General features: G+C 32.2%; 1 protein-coding gene across 1 annotated transcript; it reads right to left on the reverse strand.

Moving 5' to 3' along the window:
- Window positions 1-3,496: 3,496 nt before the first annotated feature.
- LOC117231875 (cartilage oligomeric matrix protein) lies at window positions 3,497-14,128 on the reverse strand. The gene is made up of 15 exons (XM_033490739.1): window positions 13,836-14,128; window positions 12,463-12,636; window positions 12,148-12,368; window positions 10,480-11,065; window positions 9,985-10,070; window positions 9,844-9,907; window positions 8,655-8,868; window positions 8,322-8,450; window positions 7,868-8,144; window positions 7,635-7,742; window positions 7,151-7,523; window positions 5,954-6,307; window positions 5,657-5,884; window positions 4,716-5,225; window positions 3,497-3,871 (listed from the first exon to the last, which is right to left on the reverse strand). Exons 1-15 carry the CDS (start codon window positions 13,912-13,914, stop codon window positions 3,795-3,797), a joined length of 3,480 nt encoding a protein of 1,159 aa, XP_033346630.1. The 5' UTR covers window positions 13,915-14,128; the 3' UTR covers window positions 3,497-3,794.
- Window positions 14,129-14,338: the final 210 nt, after the last annotated feature.

Raw genomic sequence — 14,338 nt, forward strand, 5'->3', positions numbered from 1 at the left:
CGTGTGCGAACCAGAAGAGACTCAACTGTCCGTTGCACTCGTTAGAATCAAGTTTTTCGTTTAAATTTTAACTCTTCGGGTGTTTCGAAAATAATACTCGGCTGCGAAAATAATACTCGGCTCCGAAAATGTCGATTGCTTGTCTGGGATTTTCTTAGGACTGTTCGACAGTTCCAAAATATACGGCTTTTGGAGTTCATATTATAATCAGCTTCGAATATTTCAATTATTCAACTGTCCTCTATTTGAGACATTTTATCATCAAAAGTAATATTTTCTTTTTAAAAAGTTGAGAATATCGTATCGTATAAAAATTGAAAAAGTACAAATAGCATTTCTATATTACACATAGTAGGATGATTTCATTTCCAAGCGGTGTATCTTTTGCAATTAAATCGTAGCTGGTTAAACTTCACGAAAACAGTGGTTCGTTAGTTTTAAGGAGAATGATACGAAACTGTATGAACGTGAATTTGAATTTTTGTCTTGTTAATCTTTTTACAATTGTAAGAAAGATATCATATTTATGCATTCAATACCAGCGTTGTTAGATATTTTTTCTTAATGAATAACAATTTGAAAGTACTGCCCTATCAAATAAAACTTATCTAAATGTTAAACAGAATAATTAAGATAATATATATATTATTACTATTGCGTATATCTTTTCCATTTTTGAAGGAAAAGGCTTTCGAAATTACGTTTATATCATTTTTCTCGTATTTTCGTTTTCATATAAAGTGTACGCCCAAAATTCGAGCAGCTGTTTTCGAAACACCCTGTACGCGAATAGTGCAAAACGAACTTTACTCTAAGATTCGGAGAAATTTATATTATTAACTTCGTCGATTGTGTGTGACTGTCTTTTCGCCTATGATGAACTAAAATACATATTCTACTCTTCTTCCTCCACCACTTCTCCTTCTTCTTCACTCAAAGAATTTATACACTTTTAAGAAATCGATCAAACACACTTACAATTAGTAATGTTCTATTTTCTTTGCGAAAACATTAGGGAAATGTACAATTACGAATGTTTAACCCATTAACTGCCAGATTTCTTTCTTCTTCAAATTATCATACGTACATACACGCGTATAATTCTATAGATTTCAATCTCGATTCCAATCAATTTAATATATGCGTTTGAAATATCAAATTCAAATATATTCTTCGAAAAAAAAAAAGCCCTCATTTGGGTATCATCGAAACCGTGAAATCTAAAAATTTCTTATTCCTAATTTTATAGTCCCTAAATGAGGATTATCGCAGATAATGGGTTAATTAATAGAGCAACATTATTATTTTATTTTCATTAAAATCTCTATACATATAGAATATTAAGGAAGAAAAGATTTAATTTAAGATTTTAAAAGTTTATAGGATCTATGAAGAGAACAGTATAGAAAGTGCACGTGCTGATTAACACTAAAGAAAATGGTAAAAGCGCTATAAACTCTTAAAGTCGTGAAATCTGACCTTTTGACGTATGTGTATGTGCACGCCCTATTTTGTAATAGTTGTACAATATTTATTCGGCCTCTCTCCGATGGTTAGTGCATTTAAAATATAACTTCCGATTTATTAAAGAACTTCCTCGGAGAAGGAATTGCTGTAGCTTTGAAACAAATGGTATCTATATGTTCCTTAGTGTAAATATAAAGTTAAGTTTTATTTTTAATTACGATCTCTAGACTTCGACTATTTATATGTAACAACAGGATTTTCCGTTCCCGTGCAGAATGTTAACGTAACACATTGACATACATAGGAAAAGTAATAAGCAAAATGGTTATTTACGCCAGACAGTTTCTTTTTTCAAGTATTTATGTTATTTCAAGAAAAGTATTATATATATATACATATATATATATATATACTTTTGTACAAGTATATTTACAACTTTTGTAAATGAATAAGAAGCGATAAGAAGTTATCTCTCTCGTCCTTCGATTTACGCGGTTAGACGCTATATTGGTATTATCCTTTTATGGTATTTATTTATGTTAAAAAATCCTTGTTTGTGATCGTACGTATCGTATCATCCTGACCATTCTTTGGTTAATTTTTAATAAAAAAGAAAAGGTTGATTACCTTGAACATCCTGCGCAACATATCTGAAATAAATATTTTTATACGTATACACCAGTTTCTTCTCTTACATACTTTTATTTCTTGCACTAATGAATTACAAAAAGTTTACATTAATAGATTTACGCTTCTCTCAGCCATAATAGAATTATTTGTTGAATAAATTTATGGCGTATATCGAAGGAAGGAGTGTGTAATGAAATTTTATTCGTGATAGAAAAAATAATAAATTATTATGTTTTTTAATTTTTAATGGGCCTAAGTATCGTGTACATTTATGTGTTATTTATTTCGATATTTATCGTATTTCTTTTTGGTACCTCGCAATATACAATACATTATTAATAAACTATATACGCACCTATTCTCTTCATTCAAGCAACGCGTAGAAATATTTCGAAAATTTTTCTCTCTGTCACGTACAAATGTTCTTCCTAAATTTCGCAACGATTAGTTCATCTTGTACTGTAGACATTTTCTTATACGAACGTGTATATATATAGCTTTTTTTAATACCTATCGTAAAGAGCCTCGTTATTCCGTGACATTGTAAGTAGACACTCTTTAGTAAAGAAAAAAAGAACACACACACACACAGACACATACACATACACACAAATATGAAAACGTTTTAAACGCGTATATTATCAAAGCGAGAAATTTTTTCTAGGCACTTTGATCGACTTTGTCAATCACTTAAAAAAGAGGGAACGATTTAGATGTGCGCTTTTTGAACTGTAACGACCAATGTAAATCGATTGTAAAACGTGTAATTTAGCTATGGAAACTTTTGAAATATTAAAACTACTATTCGAAAGAAAGAAAAAATCTGTAAAAATTTAAATTAGTCATATTAAAATAAGAGCACTTATGAGATCCAACTATCTAATCTCTTAAACATCAGAGTTCACATCATTAATTTATTTTATTAGTTACTTTGTATATTAAACCACATCTCGTATATCCTATATCCACAATAATCTGTAATTCTTTATCACCTGTTTCTTCGAGATTAAATGAAATTGATGAGAGCAGTCACGGCATAAGTCATTTCCAAATACGATTCAATTTACAATGAAAATTAACTTACGCTGTTCCTCATATTTAATTTTGAATTCACGATACTCGTAAGGATTATCAAGAGTACAAAGCTTTAATTTGTCCATTTCTCATAAAAGCAACTTCCGTATCCTTGCACACATCGGTATAGTAAAACATAACGTAATAAATTTAATATATTTGATTGAAATCGTTCGGAAAGCGCACAATCATATTTTAATATATCCTTGTTAATTAGAGAATTAAGCGTTCGTTGCACACATTCCGTAAAAATATAATCTATTTTTAAGATTTCCCTCGTCCTTAGCTGCTGGAAGAAGGTTCATTGAAGGTATTTGTCATGCTGTATCTTTAATTACGTATATTCTTAAATGTTACAAAACTTCGAATTTCATAAAAAAAAGAAATAAAAGAGAGAAAAAGAATCACGAAATTTTCCAATGAATTTTGCCCATATTGAATAAAGCTCGTAAATATAGATACATATACATACACTTAAGAATATTTTTTAGTTCTCATCGCGGGAAACGAACCAAATTCATGATATTCGGCTTAAATAGACAAAATTTTCCTAAAATGATGGAATACATTTCAAGAAGTTATTAAAGTGAGTCGTAATAGATAAGTCTGGTAGAAGGTCTGATTTAGTTGTTCATCTCTACATTTATTTCTTTCTTCAAGTTCGCCGGCAACTCGTTCCATACCAATTTCGGGACAGTCTCTGAAAAATATCATAAAAATTCAGAAATTTTACGAAGATTTTGTCTTTTTAAAGGCATTTAAAGTAAGAGTATTTCTGTTAGAGTTTATTGTTCAGTGATAAGGTTGGACTACAGGTTCATATTTTGTGTACTTTTTAATTTATAACACAATAAATTATTATATAAGGAACGTTAAATTATAATATAAAAATCATTAATTAGGATTATTGTTAAATTATTAGCAAATTTGAAGGAAAAGATGCAAAAAGTGCATATGCTAAAGGAAAAGTTCACGTGTGAATTGGTGTGGATTAAATCAATTATTGTACTATCGCGGATAAATTTGAAGTTTTATTAATATATTGGGTTCAAATTTTAGCTACCGTATTGCTGAAACGTTAAAATAGTGAGATTCTGTTTCGAGCTGTTTTACACCTAAATATAGTTTAAGTAAAAGTCTTGTGTTAAACTGTAAATAATTAAAAAATGTATATATTTTATATGTTGTATATGAATTTCTTCATTTATAATTGATGTTTTCGATCTATTATGAGTTTCCTTCATTAATCTGTAACTCTTAATTCTTAAATGTATGACATTTATATTATATAACAATTTTGTTATCTATACTGAACGACATTAATAAATATGTGTATACAGGGTGACACAAAACTTGTAGGCGATATTTACAGGGATACAATGAAAGTAGTTCATATATGAAAATATCGCCTGAGAAGCTTATTTTTAATTATAAATGATTTAATTTCTGTCCTAAAAATTGCGTAATATATTTTCAATGTATCCACCAACGCTTGCAACCAAATTCCAAGAGCAAACCTAGCACCTTTACAAATAAAATCTTACCTTTACACGTATATAACAAATTGGACCAAGTAATCTTTTCCTGGGAGAAACAGTAAACACCCAATCTGCCACCTTTCAATGTCGAGTCGTAAACATTTCCTGAGTCAGCTACTAGCTGTTTTCCTTGATAAAGTCGGAACCTAATTAGACCGATTTTAGGTCTATGTAACAAATGCCATCTATACGGTGTCCTTTCTTTCCACCCGATTTTCTTTGGGTCATGCCAAAGAATCTTCACCTGGTTGGGTACATCTTCATTATGCCAAAGGCTGTTTCTAAGAAATTCTCCGGGACCTGTATCTGAATTGACGAGTTTCAAAAAAACTCCGGGTTCTCCTACTGCTCTGAACGGATTCGGCATCCAATATGGTTGATGGCCTTTCTTCCAGCACACGACGTAGAATCTACGGTTGTCCTGGTAAGAAAAAACGAAACCAACGTAGTCGTCGTCTCCGTCGTCGTCGATGAAGAACGTGCCCTCGAAATCTACGCCGCTGAATATATCCGGACCTGTTGCAGATGAAGACTTAAAGTCGAGGAAATAAACAGATTACAAAATTTCAAATTTCTCCTTTAGTATGATTAGTAAATTAAATGATATTAGTCTGCTAAATTCTGTTTCAGAGAAACAAAATTTCATATTCGTCAACCTGATGTTCATTACATAGTGACTATACGAAGTATTTGTAAATACTAAATACATATTTTTATCTTCTAATGAAACGCTTTTTATGAGATTTTATATCTCACTTTTATAGTATCAAATTTTTGTAACCAAAGGTATTAGTAAATGATATGAAATTTAATATACTTGGATCTAATTAATTAATATTATGTAAATGCTGTAGTAAATGTAACTGTGTACAAATACCTTTTGCAGCTACTATAATAAATAAATAAATTGATTAATAGATATAAATTAATACAAATTACTACATTACCAATAGCAAGCCCGGGATCACTATTATAAAGCTGCTGAATTTCAGCCCCTTCGTGGTGTATTACCCAAACAGGATCTACTTGAGCAGTACCAATAGGATCTAAAGCAACCGTAGTATATTTTCTGAAATCTGTTGCCCAAATCAAACTATTGTTAGGACAATTGTCTAATAAGTTCTTCACAGTGTCGTTATCATTGTCGTTCCAGCAAGCATCACCACTATTCTCATCTAAATATGTATAATATTTTTTTAAATTTTTATATGATAATCTTTACGATTCGATGATTCTTTACTTACGATGCGTGCGACGTTGATCCGGATTGTAAACGTAAGGACAATTGTCAATCGAATTGGGCACACCATCATTATCCATATCATCATCGCATTCATCTCCTATACCATCGTGGTCAATATCATTTTGTCCTGAATTCATGACATCAGGACAATTGTCTCTATCGTCTTGCACACCATCTCTATCTTTATCGTTGTCGTTGTCGCAAGCATCACCTACCCCATCTTCATCCTGGTCCAATTGGTCCTCATTGTATATATTAGGACAATTGTCGCAGGCGTCGCCAATTCCATCCATATCGCGGTCATTTTGATCTGGATTCTTCGTTTTTGGACAATTGTCGTTCTCATTCAAGATAGCTATGAGATTATAAATGTTATTGATCATAAAAGATATTCTATTAAAAATGTTTTAAAAAGTATTTAATATAAAACATTTGTAGATAGCCGCCTAGTGCTACATAACAAATTTGAAGAAAACATTTGCTAACGGCCTAGGTAGCTTAATCGGGAAAGCACCCGTTCGGTAAGCGGAAGATCCGGGTTCGAATCCCGGTCCAGTAAACCTGATTGGATGAACATTTTTTCTCTCTAAAATCTCAGGAAAAGTATAAGTCCTTTGATGCCCAGTAGTGTAAATTAATAATCAGTAGTAATTATTTATTTTAATTGATCGATATTTATTGTATAGATCAATGTTATATGGTAATTATCGATAGTTAATCATGCATTGTGGGTAATCGAAGGTCGTCACAAATTGTCAGGTTGGCGCCGGCTTGTAAAAGATGTGGACGTATATATACTTTATACTTATGTAAGTATAAGGATTTGAGAGAAAAAGGATTCGCCGATGGACTCTCTGGGTAGCTTAATTGGAAAAGCACCCGTCCGGCAAAACAAATTTGGGTACGAATCCCGCTTCAGTTAAATCCGATTGGCCGAATATTTTTCTCCCTACATATCCAATTCTTTGAAAAAAATGTTGAAAAAAGCTTTAAAAAATGTTTCGTCGATTTTACCACGTAAATATTTTAGAAGACATTCTATTTTATACAAAAACATTCTTAGAAATGAGGAATACTCTTACCAATATCGATTGGGTATTTTGAAATTAATCTATCGATTAATTAAATTTATCTAAATTTATAATTTTGTCTACCATCTATTACTGAACCTAAAATAAATTTCTCTTTAAAATCTCACCATCGTTATCAATGTCGTCGTCACAGGCGTCACCGATGCCATCATCGTCAGTGTCGTCCTGCTTTAGATTTTTTACTAGAGGACAATTATCGCAGGCATCGCCGATAGAATCATGATCACTGTCTTCCTGGCTAGGGTTTGGAACTAAAGGACAGTTGTCCGAAGGATTCAAGATGCCATCGTTATCAGCGTCTGGATCACAGGCATCACCCAAACCATCTCTATCCGCATCCTCTTGTCCAGTATTTGGTATAAATGGACAGTTGTCCATACGACAACGTGAATCATGACAACGGAGGTTCCTATCAGGAATTCCATCGCTGTCTCTGTCCGAACCACACATCAGTCCATCCCCTGCCCATCCAACGCGACACTAGAAATTGTATTTTTTGATGTAAATTGTGAATTTGATGTATAATTGTCTGGAACACACATATATATATATAGACTTAAAAGAGTAGTTGTGTTGGATTTGTTTTCTTACTCTGCATGTGTATTCATTGGTATTGGTACAAATACAATCGGCGTTTACATCGCCAAATGTTTGGTTTCCCACGTAACCTGTTCTACAAGTACCACATCTATACGAGCCCTGAAGTGTTAATAAGAATTGTTAAGTTGGAAATATAATTAAAAATATAATAAAGAAGCAACTTCAATATTTAAATTGTATTTATTGAATTTAGTCGAATTGTTACGAATTTTTGCAAAAACTACCTCCGTATTAATGCATGTCATATATGGATCGCATCCTCCATTGTTATTTTCGCATTCATTTATGTCTTGGCAAATTTGCTTGCGAACCATTGCGATTTCCAAACCGACTCCTTCGACTATAGGTCCAGCAAATCCTGGTGGACAAGATTCGCACTTGAATCCTGGATGAAGATTGATACATCGTACTCCTGGATGACAAGGTTGAGCTAGCTCGCATTCATTTATATCAACACACGTAGATCCATTACCCATGAACCCGCTTGGACAAGAACCGCATCTAAAAATCATTATAGTTCAGTCAAAAACCTTGGAATAGTCGTCCTTCGCAATTTTTTTACACTTTATAATAAATAATTGTAATTTACACTTAACACTTTAAGTTCAATTAAATTACAATTAATTCTATTTAAATTATAGAAATTTATGGATTGACTTGACGTTTTCATTTCATTACTTGAAATACGGCGGATGAAGAATTGGATCACATTTCACATCCGGATAGCAAGAATGAGGCTCACAACCACCCTTAAATCGTTCGCAGCGTTTACCATCACCTACGTAACCGTTGGGACAATTTCCACACCTGAAAAATTGTTATTCAATTCATTACAACTCATATCCTTTCCGATATCCTATATGCGCTGTCTAAATGTTTCTCCCTAAGTAACATAAGGATCAAGGATGGGTACACCTACATATCATACTTCGAAAAGTGAAATTTCTGCATACGGTCGTAATTCAATCGCCGGGAACTGTATTGTAATTAATTAAATGATTCTACTCGTACCTGTATCCATCCGCGCGGTCGTAGCAACGGACCCCGTAAAAGCAAGGGTTGTGCGCGCAACTAATTTTCACGCAACGATATCCATCACCGGTGTATTGTGGCGGGCACGCTCCGCACTGTGGCCCGCGTGGTGTGTTAATGCAGTCAGCGCCCGGGAAGCAGGGCGATTTGTAATCGCAACTAGGAGGAGGAGCCGCCGTGGTCGTCGGTGAAACTGTGGAATTACTAGGATCAGGAACTTGTCAGGGTATCGCTATTCCAAGAAGAAACCTCGACCGTATTGCGACTCAACAGATTTCCGCCTGTGCTTGGAATCCACTTTAATGCTACAATTACTAATGGTCAATCTACATTTATCTCTACTAAACTAGTCAGAATCACAGATTTTTGAAAATGTCTATAACCCAAGGCAAAATAGCTCTCTTTGTTCTTTTTTTCCATAGAGGAAAAATATATTATGGAATATTCTTCGTACGTATATCTAATTAATAGCTTTTAGTATTTCGTATATATATTATAAATGCCAGAAATATTTTAGAATATCATTTCATGTTCTATTTGTAGTTTCGATTTAAGCATCATATTATTATACATTTGAGCAATTTTTTTGAAAAGTTTTTTGAACAATTTTTCATAAATTAGTTATTTTGTTTTTGACAACTTTGATTTAGTTCCTGTATTAGTTTCTGGTGTCTTCGCGACAATTTAATAGTTTCCCAGTTTATACAGTATTTTCTATTCCTGCAATTTCTTTTCAGGCTATAATCACGTTGCCAATATCATTTTCCTCGATTTAGATATTAGTCGTTTCGGTTAAGACGTCGCTTTTCGATCTAATCACGTTGCTTTCCGATCATACGAACTAATCCAGTGATTCGAGGATCTTTATTCCTAATCATTCTCTTAAAAAAGTAAGAATATGAGTCACAACATTATTCCATTTTGCCAGAAATGTACATTTATTGCAATGTAAGGCCGTATTATACATTTATTTAGATGCTCTTTCGTTGTTTATAATATTAACAACTATTTGCACACTTGTGAAAATCGTTACTAAAAAAATTGTCTCGAAAGATGGGAAAAGATTGAGAAAAATTAAATTAAAAAATATTATCGAAGAACAAATAGAAAATTAAAAGCAGTTAACAATAAAGATATCTTTCGTGTATGTAATTCGTTCAATACCCACCAGGAGGTACACGACATGCTGCGCAATTTTCAATTAGTTGTCGAAGATGTCGCATTTCCAGTTTCTAAAAGGAAAACCATATTAATCAGAGAACTGTTCATTAAATATTCTTGAATAATTATGGGCGACGTTATTACTCACGTTTAATTCTATTTCTCTCCAGACCTTCCTAGTAGCTTCAATCAACTCGTTTAATGTCCTCACGATTTGAAAATCCATTAAACAAACTGCAAAATCACATTTTCTTAAGATTTTGAAATCATCAGAAATAAAAAATAATGCTCGATGTTAGATAACATACTATCTACACATTTTATTTCCTAAACTTCCATTATGATAGTTAATATCTTAAACAATTAGAACAGTTAAGATATTAAAATTTATCAATAAACTGCAGTTTTTTTGTGCAAATTCGCGTTTTCCAGAATACAATTAAGAAAAGAGATCCCAGGTAGAAAATTGTTTTAATTACCAGATATTATAGAAAGCACTATACAATGGTTATTTTAAACATTTCTTCGTGTTATCTGCGTGTTATGTACAATTTTACACGTCCAAATTTCCTACAAGTGCATAAAGATCCGCAGTCTATTTATTAATTCATTTTTCGCATGATTCACTTCAATTACAGCTTACCCTTTTCGTTCAGACTCTGAATCCCTATGTCCCCTCTTCGCGGAAATCTCTTATGATACAAGTTGGACTGACTCAATGGATCCAATTCACCAAAATTATTCCATTCCATGGGATTCTCGTAAAAGGGTCCGTCAAAGTATTCAGATCGTGTTTTCTGACGCGAACGTTTCACATGACTCGAAACATCTTCTTGATTAGTTTCAACCTCACTTACAGAATGATATTTCTTAGGACGTTCAACAGGACGATGATCGTGTTTCGATTGAGATGATTGTTTAAAATCTGAATCGCCGAAATCTTCAAGTGAACTTGTATCCTCGGGCGTATCTGAAGTTTCAGTTGTGGAGTTTTCATTGTTTCCTAATTTTCTACGAGGTGGATTAATCTCGTGTGAAAATTCGTCGGAATTATTATCAGAATTGTCGTTGGTTGATGTAGGAATTGATTCGTCAGACTCAACAGACTCTTTGTACTCATCCGATAACGTGCCTAGACCGGCCAGATAGTTGGGACAATTTTCTTGTTTCAGAGCGTCGCTGACGGATAATAAGGGATACACCTTTACGTGACTCCTCCTTTCTCTAAACTAAAGACACAACTTTTCTAAGTTAAATTCTTTAGATTGAAAGTTCTATAATTGTTAAAAATAATAAATATACAGCAATAAAATTACATTTTTCACAATACAACTAGTTGAGTTTTGGAATTCTCTTTCTATTGATATAATACTGCATGTATGTATATTATGGATGTTTCACATTTAGATTAAATATATATCTGAATATATCAAATCTTTTAGCTATATATATTGAGGTAGAAAAATTAGCTATCATCATTATATAGGAAAATGACACTCAGTTTAATGCGTTTTTCAGTTATAATACAAAGAGTAACAACGAAGTATTACAAGTAGTAAATAGTGCTACTTCCTTTACAAGATTATTTCTAAACAACGTAAAGTCACTTAAAAGAAGAAACACTAAGGCGATTTGTATATTAACCAGCTTTTTCATGAATATTTAAATAACGAAAAGACAAGAGCGAGAAGAAAAGAAGGCTCGTTTTCCCTCTCTTTTCAGCTCATAAATTACGATCATCGTGGTTCTTTTTGTATGCATATCTCGAGTGCAAGAAAGCAGACCGTGAATATTCAATAATGATGAAGTCTAAGCGAATCGAAATCAATTCACTATGCTTAAATGTGTTACGCGAGTTAACAGCTACACGTAATAAATGCGAGCAGCCTTGGACTGGCTTGCCATATTTGGAATAGCATCATCCTACGATATCTAACGTCACCGGTTCTCTGGTAACAAACGTGAAATTCTTCAATGATAGATGAAAGAACGCGTGTTTTGGTTGTTTGTCCTTTGACAAAACAGAAACAAAAAGAAATTGTAAACAAAAGAAAAAGGAAAGAACAAAATTACTTTGACCCAATTGAATTTGTTCACTCCACACCATTATAGATGTCCGTATGTCACGGGATAACAGAACAATAAAGTAATTATTAAAACATCCGAAGAAGTAATTAACGTGAAGTGTTTAATATTTAGCTTAATATTAGTATTTTTTCTAATATTGTTACTAATATTCGTAACTCAAGTATTTAGGCTTAGAAGACTTCAAACACCTATTATTTTTAATTCTTTGATAATAAAAACTCACCACTTCTACAAGAGAATCATCTTCATTTTCTGCTACCTTACGGAAGCTTTCCTTCAAGTGTAGCATGCCTTGATAAATGCAATCAACGTAAATGTCTATTTCGGGGTCAGGTTTATTCTGATGCACGAAGACGATTATTTTCTTCCATGGAGCATTCACGTTCTGAATTTCCAGGCGCTCTGTAGTTCGATGACCATTTCGGTTAGTCTTCTCATAGATGACTAAAATAAAGTTAAAATGAATTAGTAAGAAATATATAGTAATATTTTTTATTTATAAGAATCAAATAATTTGTATTTGGAATATTCTTCTTACTTCGATTAGTTTGTCTGTCGAACTTAAATATCATTTTTGTCTTCGATTTCTCGTATTTTACAGCTAGAAGAATATCAATCGCTGCTTCTGATTGTTTCTTTTTTGATTTGGCGTTCAAAGCAACAATCACAAAATCATTGTAGTCCCATGTTTCTCGAAGATTTGTCGTTAACCCTGTAAGCATTTGTAACAAGGAAAAATATTAATTAATTTCATTTTGAGAAACTTATTTTAAAGATAAGAAGATATACAATGCATATTATATAAAACAAAATATATGAAATGTTCAAAATACATACTGGTTAGGTATAATATTCAAAGGATGAAATAAAACTTTACCTACTTAATTGTGCTTATAAAGATATGAATTTGATAAATATCCGCAGCCTAATTATAAAATATTTCTTTTGTCTATTGTTTATCTCAAAATAGTAGAAAAAATGTTGTTAGTAAATTTGTGTAAAAAAAAGTTGTTTTCCTAAAGATAGATGAATTACTTCCACAATTGGCGAGCATGAAAATAGTTATTTCAAGTTGAACTGTTGTAAAAACCATTTGTCGTTCCTTGCGTGCCGTTACCGGGTTTCTTGTCAAGTTGTATGGGGACTGGTTTGCAACACCGTAAACACCTTATGGGAACGTTCTACCTCTACTGTTTTACTATGACACAGTTTACTTTGCTTCCAAGACTATAGGAGGAAAATAATAGCTTTAAAAAACGTAAGGAAAGGTAGAGAAAAATTAATTAGAATTGATAATCAAGAATCTAGGTTGTAGATATATAATTCAAGATCAATATTCTAATTAGTTTTTAACTCGCAGTTTATTTTACTTTTAGCATTATAAGATAGGAAACATTAATCCATATTTGAAATCTTCTAGATTCTATATTATACTTGTAGATATCCAAAGATTTGTTATACTATATTTGTACTAATTAACAATTTTAATTGTGACCAGAAAATTATTTTTATCAAGCTTGATATTAAATATTTTATACCTATATTGGAAACATTAGATTTATCTGTCATCCAAAATTCTTAATGCTTAAAAATTACAAAATTTTCCAATCTTCATATATCCTCAAAATGTTATTATATTTACAAAACTAAGCAACTAGGATTAAAAAATTTTGGAACTAAAGACTTGTATTTTTAATTTATAAGCTAAAAGCTATTAAACTATATTGAACTCAAGAATCTGGATCTGTTTTTAATTACGAAAGCCACATTCATAGAGTTGATAGACCTTCTATATCATTGCCATTGATCTTCCACTTTTATTTTTAAATTGTTTACTAACATTCACAAATAAAAATAATTACGTAATAAATTTAATAAACGAAAAACATGAAAATAATCGTTCCATCTTACCTTTATCCAATTTCACGTGACAATCAGCGACGTAAACAACGAATAGTATCGCGAAGATCAACGACGCGATAATATGCATTTTAAATCACTGTCTTCGGAATTTAATCGATTATTTTTCCACGAGATCAATTAGCCAATTTTATTTTTTTATTTTTTTTGCGTCGTATTTACGGTTTATTCCTACTGCGAGTTGATTAAGGTTAAGACGTACTGATCTAGAATAAATAAATCGTGATGAATAAAATCGCGGGACGTTGGCAGGACGTTCATCGACTGAGACATGGAAAAGCCTACCGACGACTTTATAACTCACCCACGGAAATTTCCGAGTACAGAGTCGTTGTCCGTGGCATATAGAACGAAAGGAATTGATACATCTACGAATAATTACTTTATAAACACCTCTTCTTTCCTTATCCATAACCACGCCCAATATTTAATCTAATGATTCTGGTTAAAAGTCATTTAATATCTTCGTTATCCCTAAAACATAAAAAGCACCA

Source organism: Bombus vosnesenskii, unplaced genomic scaffold (genome assembly GCF_011952255.1).
Source record: "Bombus vosnesenskii isolate JDL3184/JDL3185 unplaced genomic scaffold, Bvos_JDL3184-5_v1.1 scf7180000013275, whole genome shotgun sequence".
NCBI lineage: Eukaryota > Metazoa > Arthropoda > Insecta > Hymenoptera > Apidae > Bombus > Bombus vosnesenskii.

Excerpts from the sequence above, each read along its gene's own strand:
- LOC117231875 (XM_033490739.1), bottom strand. The coding sequence starts at position 13,914 with ATGCATATTATCGCGTCGTTGATCTTCGCGATACTATTCGTTGTTTAC. Across the intron at positions 8,451-8,654 it reads GACCGCGCGGATGGATACAG|GTGTGGAAATTGTCCCAACG; the intron begins GTACGAGTAGAA and ends ACAATTTTTCAG. Across the intron at positions 5,885-5,953 it reads GGATCAACGTCGCACGCATC|ATGAGAATAGTGGTGATGCT; the intron begins GTAAGTAAAGAA and ends ATACATATTTAG.